The sequence below is a fragment of the Lynx canadensis genome, chromosome D1 (assembly GCF_007474595.2).
Source record: "Lynx canadensis isolate LIC74 chromosome D1, mLynCan4.pri.v2, whole genome shotgun sequence".
In the NCBI taxonomy this organism is placed as follows: domain Eukaryota; kingdom Metazoa; phylum Chordata; class Mammalia; order Carnivora; family Felidae; genus Lynx; species Lynx canadensis.
Genome location: NC_044312.2, coordinates 539,381 through 557,833, shown reverse-complemented (window position 1 = coordinate 557,833; position 18,453 = coordinate 539,381). Strand labels below are relative to the sequence as shown.

At 40.8% G+C, this 18,453-nt stretch overlaps 1 protein-coding gene across 1 annotated transcript in view; it reads right to left on the bottom strand.

Annotated features, from left to right (window-relative positions):
* CEP126 (centrosomal protein 126) overlaps window positions 1-14,956 on the bottom strand; it is a 102,742-nt gene extending 87,786 nt beyond the window's left edge. The window contains exons 1-2 of the mRNA XM_030333245.1: window positions 14,829-14,956; window positions 11,899-12,018 (exon numbers count right to left, since the gene is read on the bottom strand). Coding sequence (XP_030189105.1) covers window positions 11,899-12,018; window positions 14,829-14,956 — 248 coding nt within the window. The remainder of the gene's footprint in view (window positions 1-11,898; window positions 12,019-14,828) is intronic.
* Window positions 14,957-18,453: the final 3,497 nt, after the last annotated feature.

Genomic DNA, 18,453 nt, shown 5'->3' with positions numbered 1-18,453 from the left:
TCCAGGTTTTAATAGAAAACCACTTATTCCAAGAACCAGGAAGATCTCAAACTGAGTGAAAAAAGACAACAGATATCAACACCAAAATGACAGAGATGTCAGAATTATCTGACAAAGATTTTACAGCAGCCATGATTGATAAAAGTGCTCAACCAGCAATTATGAACATGTTTGCAAATGAAAAAAATAGCCTCAAGAATAGATGATTACAGAATCACTATGAAGAACCAATTGAAAATGTTAGAACTGAAAAATACGATAACTGAAATAAAAAACTCAGATTGATTAAAGAAAAGATGTCAGTTCTCTCCACACCACATAGATGTAAAGATATAATGCAATTCTTATTAAAAACCTCATCAATGTTTTTTGCAGATACAGATAAGATTATTCTACATTTTATATATAAAGGCAAAGGAATTAGAATACCTAAAATAATTCTGAGAAAGAATAAAGTGGGAGGAATCAGTCTATGTGATTTGAAGACCTACCTTATTACACAAGAATAATTATATAACTACATATTATATAGCTACATAATCACAATAAAAACTGAAGTAATGGTGGAGGTTTAACAAAAGAGATTAACAGAAGAGAAAACCCAGATATAGACCCACACGAATACGCTCAACTGAATTCTGATGAGGGGGTCCTAAGTCTCACACCTTATACAAAAGTTAACTCAAAATGAATCATGGGGGGAGGGTGCCTGGGTGGCTCATTTGGTTAAGTGTCTGATTCTTGATTTTGGCTCAGGTCATGATCTCACGGTTTGTGGGTTCTAGCCCTGTGTCGGGCTCTGTGCTGATTGCATGCGCCTGCTTGGGATTCTCTCCTCTCTCTTTCTCTCAAAATAAATAAACTTAAAAAATTTTTTTAAAAATGAATCATGGACTTAACTATAAAACATTAAAATAGAACGTTTAGGAAAAAGAGAAAATTTTTAGGATCTAGGTCGTTAAGCACAGAGTTCTTAGACTTGACATCAAAGCACAATCTATAAAAAGAAAAGTGGATAAATTGGACTTCATAGAAATAATAACTTGTGCTCTGGGAAAGACCCAACTAAGGAGATGAAAAGCTAAGCTCCAGAGGAGCACATGCCTGACAAAGTATCTAGAATGTATACAGTTCTCTGACATTCAACAGTAAAACAGCAAGTAATCTAATTAGAAAATGTACAAAAGACATTAAGAGAAACTTCATTAAAGAGGATAGATAGCAAATACAGACATGAAAAGATATTGTCATCATTAGCCATTAGGGAAATGAAAATTAATACGATGAGCTACTACTACACACCCATAAAAATGGATAAAATGAAAACTATTCACAACAATGGTGCCAGCTGGTGAGGATGTGAAACACTGATCAATCTTACAGTGGTGATGGGTACAGTCACTCTGAAAAACAGTTTGGCAATTTTTTAAAAACACGAATATGCGATCACCATATGATCCAGCAATTGTACTTTCAGTCATTTATCCAAAGAAATAAAAATTTCTGTTCACACAAAACATATACATGAGTATTTACAGCAGCTTTATTTGTCATAACCCAAACTGGAAATCACCCCCTTCAGGTTAACCCCCCTTTGGTGCACCACCCACATCACGGAGAACACTCAGCAATAAAAACAGTGAACTGCTGGTGCACACAACAACCTGGATGGATCCCAGCGTGCTGCACCGAGGGAAAAAAGTCCATCACTAAAGGTTACATACAGTATGACGGCATTTATAGAGCGCTCTAGAAATGCAAAACCTGAGATGAAATGAGAACAGATTAGTGATCTCCAGAGGGTGGGAGTGGGAGGGAAGTGGGTGTCACTATAAAAGGCAACGTCAGGAATCTCTGCGACGATGTTCTGTATCTTGCCTGCCTAAGTGTCATTATTCTGGTTTTGAGGTTGAACTATAGTTTTGCAAAATGTTACCATTGGGGAAAACTAAGTAAAGGGTATTATGGGATTCCTATTATTTTTTTTTACAACAGCATGTGAATCTACAACTATCTTAAAATAAAGACTTCAATTTATTTTTTTTTATTATTATTTTTTTTTATAAATTTTTTTTCAACGTTTATTTATTTTTGGGACAGAGAGAGACAGAGCATGAACGGGGGAGGGGCAGAGAGAGAGGGAGACAGAATCGGAAACAGGCTCCAGGCTCTGAGCCATCAGCCCAGAGCCCGACGCGGGGCTCGAACTCACGGACCGTGAGATCGTGACCTGGCTGAAGTCGGATGCTTAACCGACTGTGCCACCCAGGCGCCCCAAGACTTCAATTTAAAAAAGAGAAATTTCAGCCAATAGAGAGAAAATCTTTAATAGATAAACTCACCAAGCTTACCTGTCAGGCTACTATTATAAACTAAATAAAGGTTAACAGCTCAAGGCAAAACAGCAATACAACAGGGAATATTTGATGCTTATCATAATAATCCTAGGGCATAAAGGAAAAATCAAAAATTTATCATAATTTGTATAAAAGATCACAGAAATTTAGGAAGACTGGTATTAAAAATGTTAAGGTTTACAAAATCCATAAGTATCCCATTTTGACAATGCTCCTTACACACCACCCATGACTTGAGACCCCCCAGTGACCCTCCCCCACTTCTTGCCAGGTCAGTGTAACAACTCTCTACTTGTTCTTTTGTTCTTGTCTCCAGGTGCTTTCATTTCATCCTCTAGTCCTTGGCTGTAATCAGCTAAAATGTAAATGCAGTCATGACACTCTGGTCTTCCTCCTTCAACAGCATCTCCGAGTACTAAGGACAGGGTTTAATTGCTTTTTAGATCAGCACACAAGTGGTTTTATGAAATATCTCCTTACCCACTCTATAGCTTCATCTCCTAATGCTCTTCCACATTTTCCCGTGTGTAAATCACATAACGTTTCTCTCTTATATTCCATAACATTAAACCTCTCCACATATTGTCCTCTTGGAGTTAAATTCCCTTCCTGCTCCGGCCGCCTGGATAACTCCTGGTCATCTAACAAGACTTCCAGAAGTTCTTTGTTCCGGACTATGTGAATGTGCTTCCATAGTACGTCACAGTATTCATCGCATAGCATCGCCAGCCTTTATTCCTTCACTATTAGTAAGTTGAGGGCAGGAATCATGCATTTACTTTTTTATTCTTCAGTATATGAAATCTTTAAGTCTCCCAGCAAATATTACTTTAGTGAATAAATGGCTGTCTTCTAGATTATTTTTAAATGTTCAAAAATCACTTGTAAATGTCTTAAATTCCTTGAATTTTTCTTTTAATATATTATGGATAATATAACCATGGATATTCACACATACTGATATCTAAACCTACTTGAATCTATTTATATTTTTTAGCTTACGATATATATCCACATGTAGAGGTTTGATAAACATGACTTACTATGTAAAGTATAATTTCTTCTTATTTATTCTAAGGGTATATATTTTCGGCTTCATGGGAAACTTCAAACTTCATCATTTTCCCAAACAGATAATGCAGTTACCCCATATTTCATGTTCACCAGGTAATTCATTACATGATTCTCTAGCCAATTTTCTTCTGCCTTTAGGATATTTAAGAAATCTGTCTTACAAATTTTAGCGACTCTTCCAAAGTATTTGCCCTTCATTTATTACCTGGTAGTCTTTGTTCTCTTTATTTGGGAAAATTTCCCCATTCTGTCCTTTTTTTCTCTTTTTCTGCCAGTTAGTTACATAGGAATTTTGTCTGGTAATCTGATCTTTTAAGTCTATATGCTTACATTAGTATTTTAAAACTATTTGGAGGTTGAGTTGGGTCCAAGATAGCAGCACAGCAAGTCCTGAACCATGTTCTCCCCTGGACACAAATCTACAACTATGTGTGGAATAATTCCCACTGAAAGGGACCTGAAAATGGAATGAACGGAGCCTCCAAAACAAAGGATAAAAGGGCAACATCAGTAAGAGAGGGAGGCAGAAACACGAACTTGTTAGGGGAAAACAACACCCCAGCTGCTATGGGTCACAATCAGAAGGGATATAAAAGGTATGCAATGTTTGCTGGAGGAGTAAGAGATTCGAACTCCATATCCCAAACCTTAGATCCTGCACAGGAGAGAGGAGCCCCCAAAACAGTGAACAGGGATTATGTTCAGGAAAACTATAAAACCATAGGGAACAGAAAACTCACTCTAACGGGCTTTGGCACAGACTCAAACACTAGTCTGAACTGCACACAGACAATAGGGAAAGGAGACCCATTCGTTCACCTTAAAAAGTCTGTGGGAGGGACTGGAAACAGCAGGGACTTTCCGCTGGGGAAAGAAACAATGGCAGAAGCCACTCAGTTTACCTTCCTAATTCTAGTACCAGGGAGCACCCTTGTGACATTCTTCCTCTAATCTGCTAGCACCAATGCCTATGCCCCTGAGAGCTGTGCCCACCAACATGCTGCACAGTCAGGAATGTGCTTTGCAACTGGGGTCGGGAGCCACCCCTACCTGCCAACCCATGACAGCAGTCACAGGGGCTTCCTGCAGCTAGACTGAGTCCCGGCCCCGCCCACTAGCACGCACAGCTATGGCCTCACTGTAGTAAGAGGGTGCACACAGCCCACAGAGAAGACCATCCTTGAGTGCCATGCTCTGGTGACCAGAGGATACTGCACTTTTGAGCCTCGTAAGACATCTCTTACATAAGGTTACCCCTTCCAGACTGGGAGAGGTGGTTGTCTTACCTAAATATATAGAAACAAACACAGAGCATCAAGAAAAAGGAGGAGAAAAACAAATACGTTCCAAAAGAAAGAACAAGATAATACCACAGAAAAACTAAATGAGGAGCGCCTGGGTGGCTCAGTTGGTTAAGTGTCCGACTTCGGCTCAGGTCATGATCTCGCGGTTTGTGAGTTTGAGCCCCACATCAGGATCTGTGCTGATAGCTCAGGGCCTGGAGCCTGCTTCAGATTCTGTGTCTCCCTCTCTCTCTGTCCCTCCCCCGCTTGTGCTCTTTCTGTCTCTCAAAAATGAATAAATGTAAAAAAAAAATTAAAAAAAGGAAAAAAACTAAATGAAATGGTGATAAGTAATCTGCCTAATAAAGAGTTTAAAGTAATAGTTATAAAGTTCACCGAACTTCAGAGAAAAATGGATGAACACGGAGAGAACCTCAACAAAGAGACAGAAACATAAAAGGTATGTAATGTTTGCTGGAGGAATAAGAGATTCTGAACCGAACTTGTAACAGAAGTTGTAACTGAACAGAAAGTTGTAACTGAACTGAAAAATTCACTAGAAGGGTTCAACAGCAGCCTGAATGAGGTCGAACAAATCGGTAAGTTGGAAAACAAAGCAATGAAACTCACAGAGACTGAGCAGCAAATGTAAAAATGAATTAAGAACAGTGACGATACCCTAAGGGACCTTTGGGACAATTATCAAGCAGAATAATGTTCGCATTATAGAGATCCCAGAAGAAGAAGAGGAAAGAGCCAGAAAAATTATGTGAGAAATAATGGTTGAAAACTTCTTCAATCAGGGGAAGGAATCAGACATCTAAGTCCAGGAAGCCCAGAGAGTTCCAAATAAGATGAACACAAAGAAATCTACACTGAGACATATTATAATCAAAATGATAAAAGTTAAGGATAAAGAGAGAATCCTAAAAGCAGCAAGAGAAAAACAACTTGTTACACACAAGGGGAAACCCCAAAAACTCACAGCAGAATTTCCAGCAGAAACATTATGGGCCAGAAGGGTGTGGCATGACATATTTAAGATGCTGAAAGAAAACAGAATCTTTCAATCAAGAATTCTCTACACAGTGAAGTTACCACTCAGGATTGAAGGACAGATTTGGAGTTAAAGGAGTTCATCGCCACCAAACCAGCTCTGTAAGAAGCATTAAAGGGTCTTCTTTCAGCTGAAAAGAAATGGCACTAATTAATAAGAAAACACAGAAAAGTAAAAACCTTACTGGAAAAGGTAATATATAACAAAGGTAGTAGATCAATCACTTATAAAGCTAGCATGAAGGTTAAAAGACAAAAGTAGTTAAAATTATTAAAAGTACAATAATTAATTAAAGGAAACATAGGACAAAAAGATGTAAAATGTGTTATTGAAAATATAAAAGCTGGGGGGGGTGTTGTAAAAAGGTAAAGTTTTGGAATATGCTTAAAATTAAGTTGCTATCAACTTAGACTGTTATTTACATACGATATTTTATGTGAATCTGACAGCAATCACAAGGAAAAAACTTATAACAAATACACAAAAGAAAATAAGAAAGGAATGTAAACATGACATTATAGAAAGCCAAATCATAAAAGACAAGAAAGAAACAAGAAAGAACAATAAAATTGCCATAAAACAATGAGCAAAATGGCAATAAGTGTATATTTACCAATAATTATTTTAAAAGTAAATGGCCTAAATTCACCAATCAAAAGACAGTGACTGAAGAGATAAAAAAAAAAAAAAAAAAAAAAAAAAAAAAGAAAAACAAGACCTATCTACATGTTGCCTACAAGAGACTAACTTCAGAAATAAGCATGCATGGACTGAAAGAAAGGGATGGAAAAAGATATTCCATGCAAATGAAAATGAAAAGAAAGATGGAGGAGCTATACTCATATCAGACAAAAGAGAGTTGAAAACAAAGACTGTAATTTAAGGCAAAGAGGGTACTGTATAATGACAAAAGGGTCAATCTAGCAAGAAAACATAAAATTTATAAATACATAGGAACCCAATGTACAAGCACCAAAATATATAAAGCAAATTTTAACAGACCTAAAGAGAGAAAATGAAAGCAATACAATAACAGTAGGAAACCTCAATACCCACTTTCATTAATCAATAGATCAGATAAAAAAATCAATATGGAAACATCAGCCTTAAAAAACACATTAGACTACACAGACTTAATAAATATACACAGAACATTCAATCCAAAAGTTGCAGCATACACATTCTTCTCAAGTGCCCATTAAACATTCTCTTGAATAGATCATGCATTGGACAACAAAACAAGTCTCAATGAATTCAAGAAGACTGAAATCATATCAAGCATCTTTTCCAGCCACAATAGTGTAAAACTAGAAATTAATTACAAGAAGATAAATGGGAAAACTATAAATATGTGGAGTTTAACAATATGTTACTGAGCAGCTGTGTAAGAGAAGAAATCAAGGAAGAAATTAAAAAAAAATCTAGAGACAAATGAAAACAGAAATATGACGTGCCCAAATCTATATATAGCAAAAGCGGTTCTAAGCGGTAAGTTCATAACAATACAGGTCTACCTCAAAAAACAAGAAAAATGTCAATCTAACTTTACACCTACAGGAACTAGAAAAAGAACAAACAAAGCCCCAAACTAGAAGAAGGAAAATAATAAAGATCAGAGGAGAAAGAAATGCAGAGAGACTAAAAGGACAATAGAAAAGATCACTGAAACTAAGAGCTGGTTCTCTGAAAAGATAAAATCAACAAATCCTTAGCTAGACTAACCAAGAACAGAAGAGAGAGGACTCAAACAAATACAATCAGAAATGAAAGAGGAGAAATTACAACTGATATCACAGATATACAAAGGATCATACCAGATTACTAGGAGCAATTATACATCAACAAATTGGAAAATATAGAAGAAACGAAAAAATTCTTAGGAACACACAATCTTCCAAGACTGAATCATGACGAAACAGGAAATCAGAACAGACCAATTATTAGTAAGGAGAATGAATCAGTAATCAAAAATCCCCCAAAAAACAAAAGTCCAGGACCAGATGGCTTTACTGGTATTGTCTACCAAACATTCAAAGAAGATTTAATACCTATACTTCTCACACTCTTCCAAAAAATAGAAGAGGAAGGAAAGCTTCCAAACAAATTCTACAAGGTCAGCATTACCCTGAGAGCAAAACTACACAAGAACATCACAAAAAAAGGAAATTACAGGCCAACATCCTTGATGAACACAGGTGTAAAAATCAACAAATATTAGCAAACGAATTCCAACAATACGTTAAAAGGATCATAAACCACGGCCGCCTGGGTGACTCAGTTGGTTAGGAGTCCAACTCTTGATTTCGGCTCAAGTCATGATCTAATGGTTCATGAGATCAAGCCCCACACTGGGCTCTGCGCTGACAGTGCAGAGCCTGGTAGGGATTCTCTCTCTGTCCCTCTCGTGTCTTTCTCTCTCTCTCTCTCTCTCTCAGAATAAATAAATTAACTTTAAAAAAGAAAAAGAAAAAAAAAAGAGTCATACACCAGAATCAACTGGGATATATTCCAAGGATGCAAGCTTGGTTCAATATCTGCAAATCAATTAAAATGATTCACTATATTAACAAAATGAAAGATAAAAAATATATGAACATCTCAATAGATGCAGAAAAAGCATGACAAAAGTCAACATCTATTTATGATAAAAACCACTCAACGAAGTGGGTAGAAAAGAATGTACCTAAACATAATAAAGGCCATATATGACAATCCCACCGTTAACATCATAATGGTGATCCTCTAAGAACAGGGATGCTCACTCGTGGCACTAGTATTCAATAGAGTACTGGAAGTCCCAGACATGGCAATTAGGCAAGGAAAAAAAAAGTCATTCAAATCGGAAAGACAGAAACAAAACTGTCACTATTGGCAGATGACATGATATTATATACAGAAAACCCTAAAGAATCCACCAAAAGACTGCTAGAACGAATCTATAAATTCAGTAAAGTTGCGGATACAAAATCAGTATTCAGAAATCCATTTCATTTCTATGCACTAATAATGAGAATCAAGAAAACAATCCCATTTATAATTCCATAAAAAAGAATAAGATATCTGGCAATAAATGTAACCAAGGAGATGAAAGACCTCTACACTGAAAACTGGAAGACGTTGGTGAAAGAAACTCAAGAAGATGTAAATAAGGGGCCCCTGGGTGGCTCAGTCAGTTGAGGTTGAGCTTCCGACTTCAGCTCAGGTCATGATCTTGTGGTTCGTGACCTCAGGCCCCACATAGGGCTCACTGCTGTCAGCCTGTCAGTGCAGAGCCCACTTTGGATCCTCTGCCCCCTCTCTTTGCCCCTCGCTTGCTTGCTCCCCCCGCCAACAAATAATTAAAAAAAAAAAAAAAAAAGAAGATGCAAACAAACAGAAAGATGTTCTGTGCTCATGGATTGGGAGAATTAATATTGTTAGACTGTCCATACCACACAAGGCAATCTAAAGATTCAATGCAATCCCTGTCAAAATACCAATGGCATATTTTATAAAACCAGAATAATTCTACAATTTATATGGAGCCACAAAAGATCTCAAAGAGCCAAAACAATCTTGAGAAAGAACAGAGCTGGAGGTATCACACTTCTTGATCTCAAACTATGCTGCAAACCTAGACTAATCAAAACAGTATGATATTGGTATAAAAATAAACACACAGATCCATGGAACCAAAGTCAGCAAATGACAAATTTCATATGATTTCACTCATATGTTTAGGAAACACTATAGAAGAAGATAGGAGAATGGGAAGGAGAAATAAGATAAAAACCAGAGGGAGGCAAACCATAAGGGACTTAAATACAGAGAACAAACTGAGGGTGGCTGGAGGGGAGGTGGATGGGGGGATGGGCTAAATGGTGATGGGCATTAAGAAGGGCACTTGTTATGGGGCGCCTGGGTGGCGCAGTCGGTTAAGCGTCCGACTTCAGCCAGGTCACGATCTCGCGGTCCGTGAGTTCGAGCCCCGCGTCGGGCTCTGGGCTGATGGCTCAGAGCCTGGAGCCTGTTTCTGATTCTGTGTCTCCCTCTCTCTCTGCCCCTCCCCTGTTCATGCTCTATCTCTCTCTGTCCCAAAAATAAATAAACGTTGAAAAAAAATTTTTTAAAAAAAGAAAAGCAAAACAGTAGTAAATAACAAGAAAATTAAATGTGCGTGATTTTAAGCAATGAATGGGAATAAATAAAGAAAAATTGATGCTACGGACACTTTCTTTGAATACTACTGGGGACACAGCACTGACAATGTCAAAGTATAACTTATCTAAGAGTGGAAGGAGAACAGCTCTGCTTGTAGGAAAAAAATGGTTTTTAGACAGAAACTGTGACCATGATGGGAGCGGACAGCATAAACTTACATGAAGTAAAACATAAATAGATAACAGCAAGGCCCAAAAGGCCATTATAATAGACACATTTTGAAATTCAGGAGTGCAAAAATAATGTGGCCCCCTTTATAAAAAATGAAATGATTTGGGGCACCTGGGTGGCTCAGTCGTTTAAGTGTCCGACTTCGGCTCAGGTCATGATCTCACAGTTCGTGGGTTCGAACCCCGCGTCAGGCTCTGTGCTGACAGCTCAGAGCCTAGAGCCTGTTTCAGATTCTGTGTCTCCCTCTCTCTGCCCCTCCCCTGTTCATGCTCTGTCTCTGTCTCAAAAATAAATAAACATTAAAAAAAATAACAAAATTTTTAAAAATTTTAAAAAATGAAATGGTTAGTGTTTAAAAGGAAATTTTTACATGTCTTTACACAGCACTGTAAGGTAACAAAAATAAAACATAATTAAATTATATTGGAAAATGTCCTCTTAGAATTTTAAACCAAAATTTCTCTTCTTTCTACATCAGAATTTTTTTTTGATGAGAAAAGTATTTGATGAGAGAAAACAGGAAGTCACTTTGTGCTATTTTACAAAGCAACTCAATTATTAGAAAACACACAATTGACAAATATTATTAATCAACAAAATAAACTAAATAAGGAAGAAGCAGTACTGGTCAGACACTGTGATACGTATTTTTCCACATGTTTTCAACTATTCCTCTTCTAACATTACCTTTTTGCTCTACATAATAATCCCTTGAGTTACATGTTATTGATTCCAATCATAAAAACAAGAAACTGAGGCTGAGAGATTAAATACCTTGCTCTAACTCATGGAACGAGGATTTAAACCTAGATATTTGATCTAGCCCATGACTGTTCCAACATATGACTATTCATCTTCATTGAACACCTGGCACGTGCCTTTTATAGGTCCCCAGAGCCAAAAGGTAGGGGAAACACAGTAAGACACAAATACAAAACAAAACTTCATTAAATAACTTTATACCAGATAATGAAAGAGTTAATCTAAAGAGAAATACCATGCCAGAAAAAAATTACAGGTAAACAATTTTGTATTCCCCAAATGGGATTTGCAACACATGCCCAATGATGCAGTTGATAAACGCTAGGGATTTGCTGCTATTGACGTATTGTGGAAATATAGACAAGGTAGCAAAAACATTGTTACCAATCTGTCTAAAAAACCAAAATCTAATAATTCAAAGAAACCTTGAAAAATGTGAAGCAGTGACTGGATGGTTTACACTTTTACTTTATTAGGCTTCCAGTTTACACTAGAAAACTGCATTTTTTTATGGAAGTCATTTATAATATTCTTTGTATCATATTTCCACAATTGTTTATATTTTCCCCCATTTTTCTGATTGGATGAATGAAGACAGCCATATAAAAAATTATATAGAAGTGAATAACAAAATCAAGTTACATTCCATTAGAGACTAAGGCTCTAATTGGTCATCTTTTAATTTGTCATGAAATGATACGGAAGACAAAGAGAACAGTACATTTTGCAGTCACATGACACTGTTATAGGAAGTTCTATGACAAGAAAAGACTGCTATGGTCACAGTCAGTGGAATTAGACAACATACCAACATCTTTGTGCTTTAGGCAAAAAAAACAGTAAGAAAATTTATGAAGGGACAAAAATCTTGATCAGTGTTTTACAGACAAAGCAATGTCACGACTTAAGTTCATAAAATGCTACAAAATAGAGAAACTATTAATGTATAATGACTTTGATTTTCTACAATTCTGAAGAAAATACGATTACTTACTTTTTTCTCCGGTTTGATTCCACAAAATATTTACGAGCTCGATTTCGACATATTTTTTGTTGCTGCAGTAATATCTGGCGCTCTTCTTCCAAATTTTTCTCTAGATGGATTTTCATATCTCTAATGATAGCACAAAGTTAAGGACAATGGCTCATGTCTTCAGTGGATGAGTGTCAGTGCTATCTGAGATATAATCACAGCCTCATATTAATGATGCAATGATTTTTTGCGGAACAATTAATATGTGTATACATTAGTGTTAGCATATGGCCAGCAAATGTTTTACGTAAAAAAGATTCTGAATTAGTATTAGCACTGAACACACATCTCACTTTCCCTGGGGAAAAAATTGTACTTTTAGGTATTATGAATTCAGATAATGAGACTGCATAGCTTTACATTCATTACGAACCTCCACAAAACCAGCTAAATGCAAATCTGGATTGGATTTCTCATTCTTTGTTGTTCTCTATAGCTCCCTGTCACATTTGCAATAAATTCTCTACCTCTAGACCCAGTATATAAAGCATTTTATAATCCGGTCTGTTTGTTCAGCTTCAATTTTCAATGTTTCCCTGCATGAATCCTACGTCCAGACACATGAAGACACTGACGGAACAGACCGGGTGCTTCATACCATTACCACCGCCCAGCACCTCCTTGGCTAACTCCCCACATCTGCCTGGGGCCACCGCACACAGTTCCTCTCCTATTTTCTAGCCACTGGAGAACTTGACATCTTCCTGAGTACATGCTACAAATATCTGTCTCTACATTTCTAGAACTCCAATGCATGGCATGGTGCTTAGAATATAGTAATGGCTTAATAAAACCTCACTGAACCATTTCCTTGGAGAAAATTCTCCACAGACATACAGGACAAGATATATATATATATATATATATGTATATATATATATATATATATTATAGTTTTTAGTGTTGTTTATATACATATAAATATATATATTATATATATACATATAAATACATGTTTATATATATACAATGTATATATATATTTTATAGTTTTTAGTGTTGTAGTGTAGTGTAGACAGTGTAGACAGTAATCATCTACTATAGTGGAAGTATTTTCCCCAGTTCATTGCACTGACACAATTTCTCCTTACACTAAAGTTTTAAACTAATGAGTCATCTTTGAAGTAGCTTTTCTTTAAAATTTCTTTCGTTTCCAAAGGTAAACGTCCTATACCTTCAAACACATGAAAAAAAATAGGAGATTCTATTTTCTGTCTGTATTCTTTTACAACTTTATACTTCTATTTTATTGACTTAAGTTTATTTCAGAAGGCAGTACCAAGTGTGACACAAGGTAGAGATGGCGAATTTAGATTACTCTTTTCAGAGGTCTGAATACAGAGACTGAGAAGATACTAGAATAAAGTCAAAAGGGTTCTTAGGATCAAGGGGTTTGAGTCTTAGTTAATTTTAAGGATAGTCAAGACCTGAGTGTGTTTATAAAGCTGTAGGGAAGGAATGGCATCAGCAGTTGAAGGTAAATTATAAGAGCGGTGGGATAACTTACAATCCAGGGGTGCTGAGGAGAAGAAAAGCTATGCAAATAAGGGCACAGGTGAACAGACGCACCTTGCACCGTGACATCCCATCAGTGAGCCTGAAACAAGGTTGGGGGTAGGGGGTGGTGCTTGGGAGTATGGGAGTTTGTGGGGTTTGTGAGGAGGGACCTGAGAGCCTTCGTGGTGCTGCTGTCTTAGGAAGTGGAAGGACAGTCCACTGAGAGCTGGAGGCGTCGACCTGGCACAGGCGTTCAGAGGAACAACAGAGGACCCTGTTCTTGTTCAGGTAAAGCTGGAAACTGGTAGTCTGTGTGGTGGCGGTCTGTGTTGTTCTGCGATTCTTCTCTGCAGCATTTTTCTTACTCGAGTGAAGGAACAGAGAAGTAGGGCTGTAGTAGCTACGGGGTGGTTGAGGCCGAAGACCAGGGCTGCAAAGAACCAAGGATGTTGGTGAGAGAGCATGTGCAGGAAATCAAGAGTAGGGTAGGAGACTGGGCAGGGAAGAAAGAGGCAAGGTGGGTGCAGCAATATTTCTACTGCCGTAGGGGCGCCCGGGTGGCTCAGCTGGTTAAGCGTCCCACTTCGGCTCAGGCCATGATCTCAGAGCTCGAGAGTTCGAGCCCAGCGTCGCGCTCTGTGCTGGCAGCTGGGAGCCTGGAACCTGGTTCAGATTCTGGGGCTGCCTCTCTGCCCCTCCCCCACTCATACTCCGTGTGTGTGTGTGTGTGTGTGTGTGTGTGTGTGTGTGTGTCTGAGAAAGAGAGAGACAGACAGAGACACAGAGAGAGACAGAGAGAGACCGACCGACCCGGACGTAAGACGAACTGCAACAGGAGACGCGCCGTTCCCCGCTCGCTTGCGGACGGTCCCCACCGCCGCCAACGCGCCCTTCGCGGACACAGGGGCTAATTCTGACTGTGCTGCCGTGCTCTGCAGGACTCAAATCGGCCCACGGATTCGGACAACAAAACTCGCACAATTTTCGACCGAAGGTGGGCTGCACCGAGTCCCGGGGAAGAGAGGCCAGGTCCCGGCTCCGCGCCTCCGTCCGCGGGGCCCCGCACAGCTTCGTCAGCCGGGCTGAGCGGGTCGGAGCCGGGTGGGGGCGTCCCGCGCGCAGCCTCATTCGCGGGGCCGGGGACCCGCCGCCCCGCCGCCGTCACCCCAGCCGCCCATCTCCGTCACCTCCACGCACGGCCGTCACCCCCGCCGCCCCCCCGCCGTCATCCCAGCCGCCCATCCCCATCACCTCCACGCACCGCTCTCACCGCAGCCACCGATCCCCGTCACCTCCGCGCACCGCCGTCACCCTGCTCACCCTTGCCCATACCCTCCGTCGCGCACCCCAGTCACCTCCGCGCACCCGGCCCCCGCCGCCTCCTGGAAGGATACAGGTCGGCGCCAGGCCGGCGGCACTCGCGGCCCGAGCGGGGGCTAAGGGGGGCTCCGTCGCGGGCGTCCGAACACTCGGTGCCGCGCGCCGCAACCGCGCTCCGGGCTCCAGGCCTCCAGGCCAGCATCCTTCACCTCAGCGCCGCCGTCCGGCCCGCCGCCGGCGCCTCCCTCATGGCAGCCCCGGCCCCGTCGTCCTCCTCGGCCCCCCTCCCTCCCCCCCACTCCGTCTCTCAGGCCTCGCGTCACGGGCGCGGGAGGCTTGGCCGCGGCAGCCCCGGTTCCCGTGCAGCAGCGACGGTAGCTGTGGCGGCGGCGACCTTGCCCGGCACCGGCAGAGGGGGCGGCAGCAGCCCAGCCGACGCCGCCGCCATCTTGGCAACCAACGGACGCCGCGTCCTTGGCGACCGAAACCACGGCGCGCCGGGCAGCCAATAGGCGCCGGGGGCGGGGCTCCGGCCTCTCCCAGAGCCGAGTCTGCGCAGCAGCCCCTCGCTGCGCGGCGCCTGAGCGCCGGGTTCAGTCTTACCCCCGCCTTCGCGGGGCGTGGTCGCGGGAGCGTTGAGAGCGGGGTGGGGTTTGCGGTGCGGATCCTTCCGGGCGGCGTGGCCGGGGTTGTGTTGGAACCGCCGACTCCGGTGGGGTTCCAGCTGGGAGTCTTCTGGGAGTCAGCATCCCTGACAAGGTTTGCTGACGTGGAAATTTCCTTGCCCCGAATCCCCGCGCCGCTCCGGGATGCTCGGCCAGTCCCTCCGCAGTCTTTCTTGTCTGCCAGCTCCCCTCTGGAAAGGTCTGCCTTTCAGAGGCTCCGGACGCTGCCTGTCTCGCTGCCAGACGCTGGGAGCCGACCACCCCAGTGTGGCCTGGACACATTCCCCCGGGAGGATGTGCCTACGGTGGTCACCACGCTGACATTGCTGCAGGGGGCGTGGAGAACAGAATGGAGTTTAGGGCCATTAATGTAATGGCTTTGCTAGTGAAGTTTTGAAAAAAGGCTGCAACATTTTGTTGGAGCTCATTAGAAAAGTACATATAAATTCTGTTTCAGCCAGGGTTCTTTTTTTTTTCTCCCTCCGGTGGAAAAACTCCCAGACTGGAAGCAGAATGTACAAACCAAATAAAAATCACTCATCCACCATTAAAATGCCTCTGCCTTTGTGAATCAGTTTGTTCATTTTTGGAGTTCAAATATAAACTTTTCCAGTTGAAACTATTTAAAACAGTTTTGCCAAGTTGGATGCAGTGACTCAAATTGAAATGTCATCTGGTGACGGAGATTTAAAAGTGCCACAACATATCCAGCTTTGACTTAAAACACAGAACACATAAGCTCCCTTCAGGACCATGCCTAGAGGATAGAATGTATAATGTTGACAAAGAGAGGCTAACTGTGCATACACGGATCATTAGCTATCTTGGCAAGTTTTAGACCAGCCTAGCCAGGGCGCTGACCTATCATCACAAGTCTGTCTCTCTAGGGCCTATTTGAAAGAGAGGAAGAAAAGCGGGCAGGGCACACACAGTGCAAACAACAGAAGATTGTGGTTGCTGTTGTGGGACTAAGTACTCTTGTGGAGTATTTAGGCATGCTTAGACTTCTCGAAAGTCTAACTTTTGTTATTAGTCTGGCACTTTTGTGCTTTGTTGCATGGTTTATTAGCATTAAGAAGCAAGGCTTGGTTTCTCAATTGCCTGGAAATGCTTGTTTATATAATCATTCTTTGTTCAAATGTTGCTTTACAATGATGACCAAGAAGAAAAGAAAATTTAAACAGCGTTGTTAGGTTTTTTTTGGTTTTTTTTTTTTTTTTTTTTTTTTTTTTTAGAGAGAGAGAGAGAGAGAGAGGCAGGTACGAGCAGGGGAGAGTCAGAGAGGGGAGACACAGAATCTGAATCAGGCTTCAGGCTCAGAGCTGTTAACACACAGCCCATCAACGGGCTCCTGAACCGTGAGATCATGACCTGAGCTGAAGTAGGACACTTAACTGACTGGGCTACCCAGGTGCCCTAGTTACTTTTGGTTTTTTTTTTTTAATCATAGGATTTTTTTAACCTTTAAATTATTTCTTCAAAATATTAGGTTTCCATGTTTATTTGACTTGTATAGTCCTAGATTCTAAAGAAAGAGCCTTTACGATTAAATATTTGGATAATAGATAATTTGAGGCATTTATCAACTTCATCTCTTGGCAGAAAGTCAAGTATGATTCAAGCAATAAAAAAGAATATTACACTAAAATCTCTATATTTTGTCAGAAGACATCTGAATTGAATATAATGCTTAATTCTTTTGCACTTTAAAACCATGATATATTCTATATAATAATAAACTTCATTCTTTTATTAAGGAAATATACATTGAACACTTACTATGTGCCAAGCACATTCTAGGTGCTGGGAATACAGCGGTGAACAAAACTTCAAAGTCCCTATGCTCATGAAGCTTGTATTTAGTTCTTCCCCTCCCCCCAGCGAATATATTAGGGAGTGAAAAGCATTATAAGCAGAGATGGAGTAGTGTAGGGGACAGAGACTGACCCAGCTGTATTTTGGGTAGGGTGCTCAGGGAAAGCCTCAGAAGAAGGGAAATTAGGGCAGCGGTCTGAACGAAGAACGGAGGTTACCATTCAGATGTCTGGATGAAGAATGTCAGAGGCAGAGGGTGCTGTAGATACAGAAAGCTCTGAGGGAAGACCTCTATTTGACATATTTGTAGACCAGAGAGAAGACACTGTATCTAGAAGAGGGTGAGGCAGGGGAAGTGCGCAAGGACATGAAATTATAGAAATGCCTTGTGGATGTACCTGAGCCTTACCAGGGATTTAGACAGTATTCAAGGAATCAGTATAATATCCAACTTGAAATGAAGAGGGAGCCATTGGAGAGTTTTGAGTATGAGAAAAATATGATGTAAGTCACTCTTTAGAAAGGATAACTCTAGGGGCACCTAGGTGGCTAAGTCAGTTGAGCTCCAGACTCTTGATTTTGGCTCAGGTCATGAACCCAGGGTTGTGGGATCAAGCCCCATGTCCGGCTCCGAGATAAGCATGGAGCCTGCTTGGGATTCTCTCCCTCTCCCTCTGCCTCTTTTCTCCACTCACTCATGCTCTCTCTTTCTCAAATTTAAAAGAGAGAGAGAGAGAAATATATCACTCTAGTTGCTATAGGGAAACTTAGACTCTAGTTGATAAGGCTAGAAATGAGGAGGTTAGTTTGAATGTCATTACAGTAGGTCAGGGGAGAGATTAGATGGTGGTGATTGAAGTGGTAAAAAGTGTTCAGAATTTTAACGTTTTTATTTATTTATTTATTTTTTTGACACAGAGAAACAGAACATGAGCAGGGGAGGGGCAGAGAGAGAGGGAGACACAGAACTGGAAGCAGGCTCAAGGCTCTGAGCTGTCAGTACAGAGCCCAATGCGCAGCTTGGGCTCACAGACCACGAGATCATGACCTGAGCCAAAGTCAGACGCTCAACGGACTGAGCCACCCAGGCGCCCCAAAAAGTGTTCAGAATTTTCAACCTTGACCCAATAAGATGTTTTGATGAATGGTTGTGGCAAGTGAGTGAAATGGTTGTGAGTGAAAAAAAAGTCACATGTGACTCTGTGATTTGGGCTTGAAC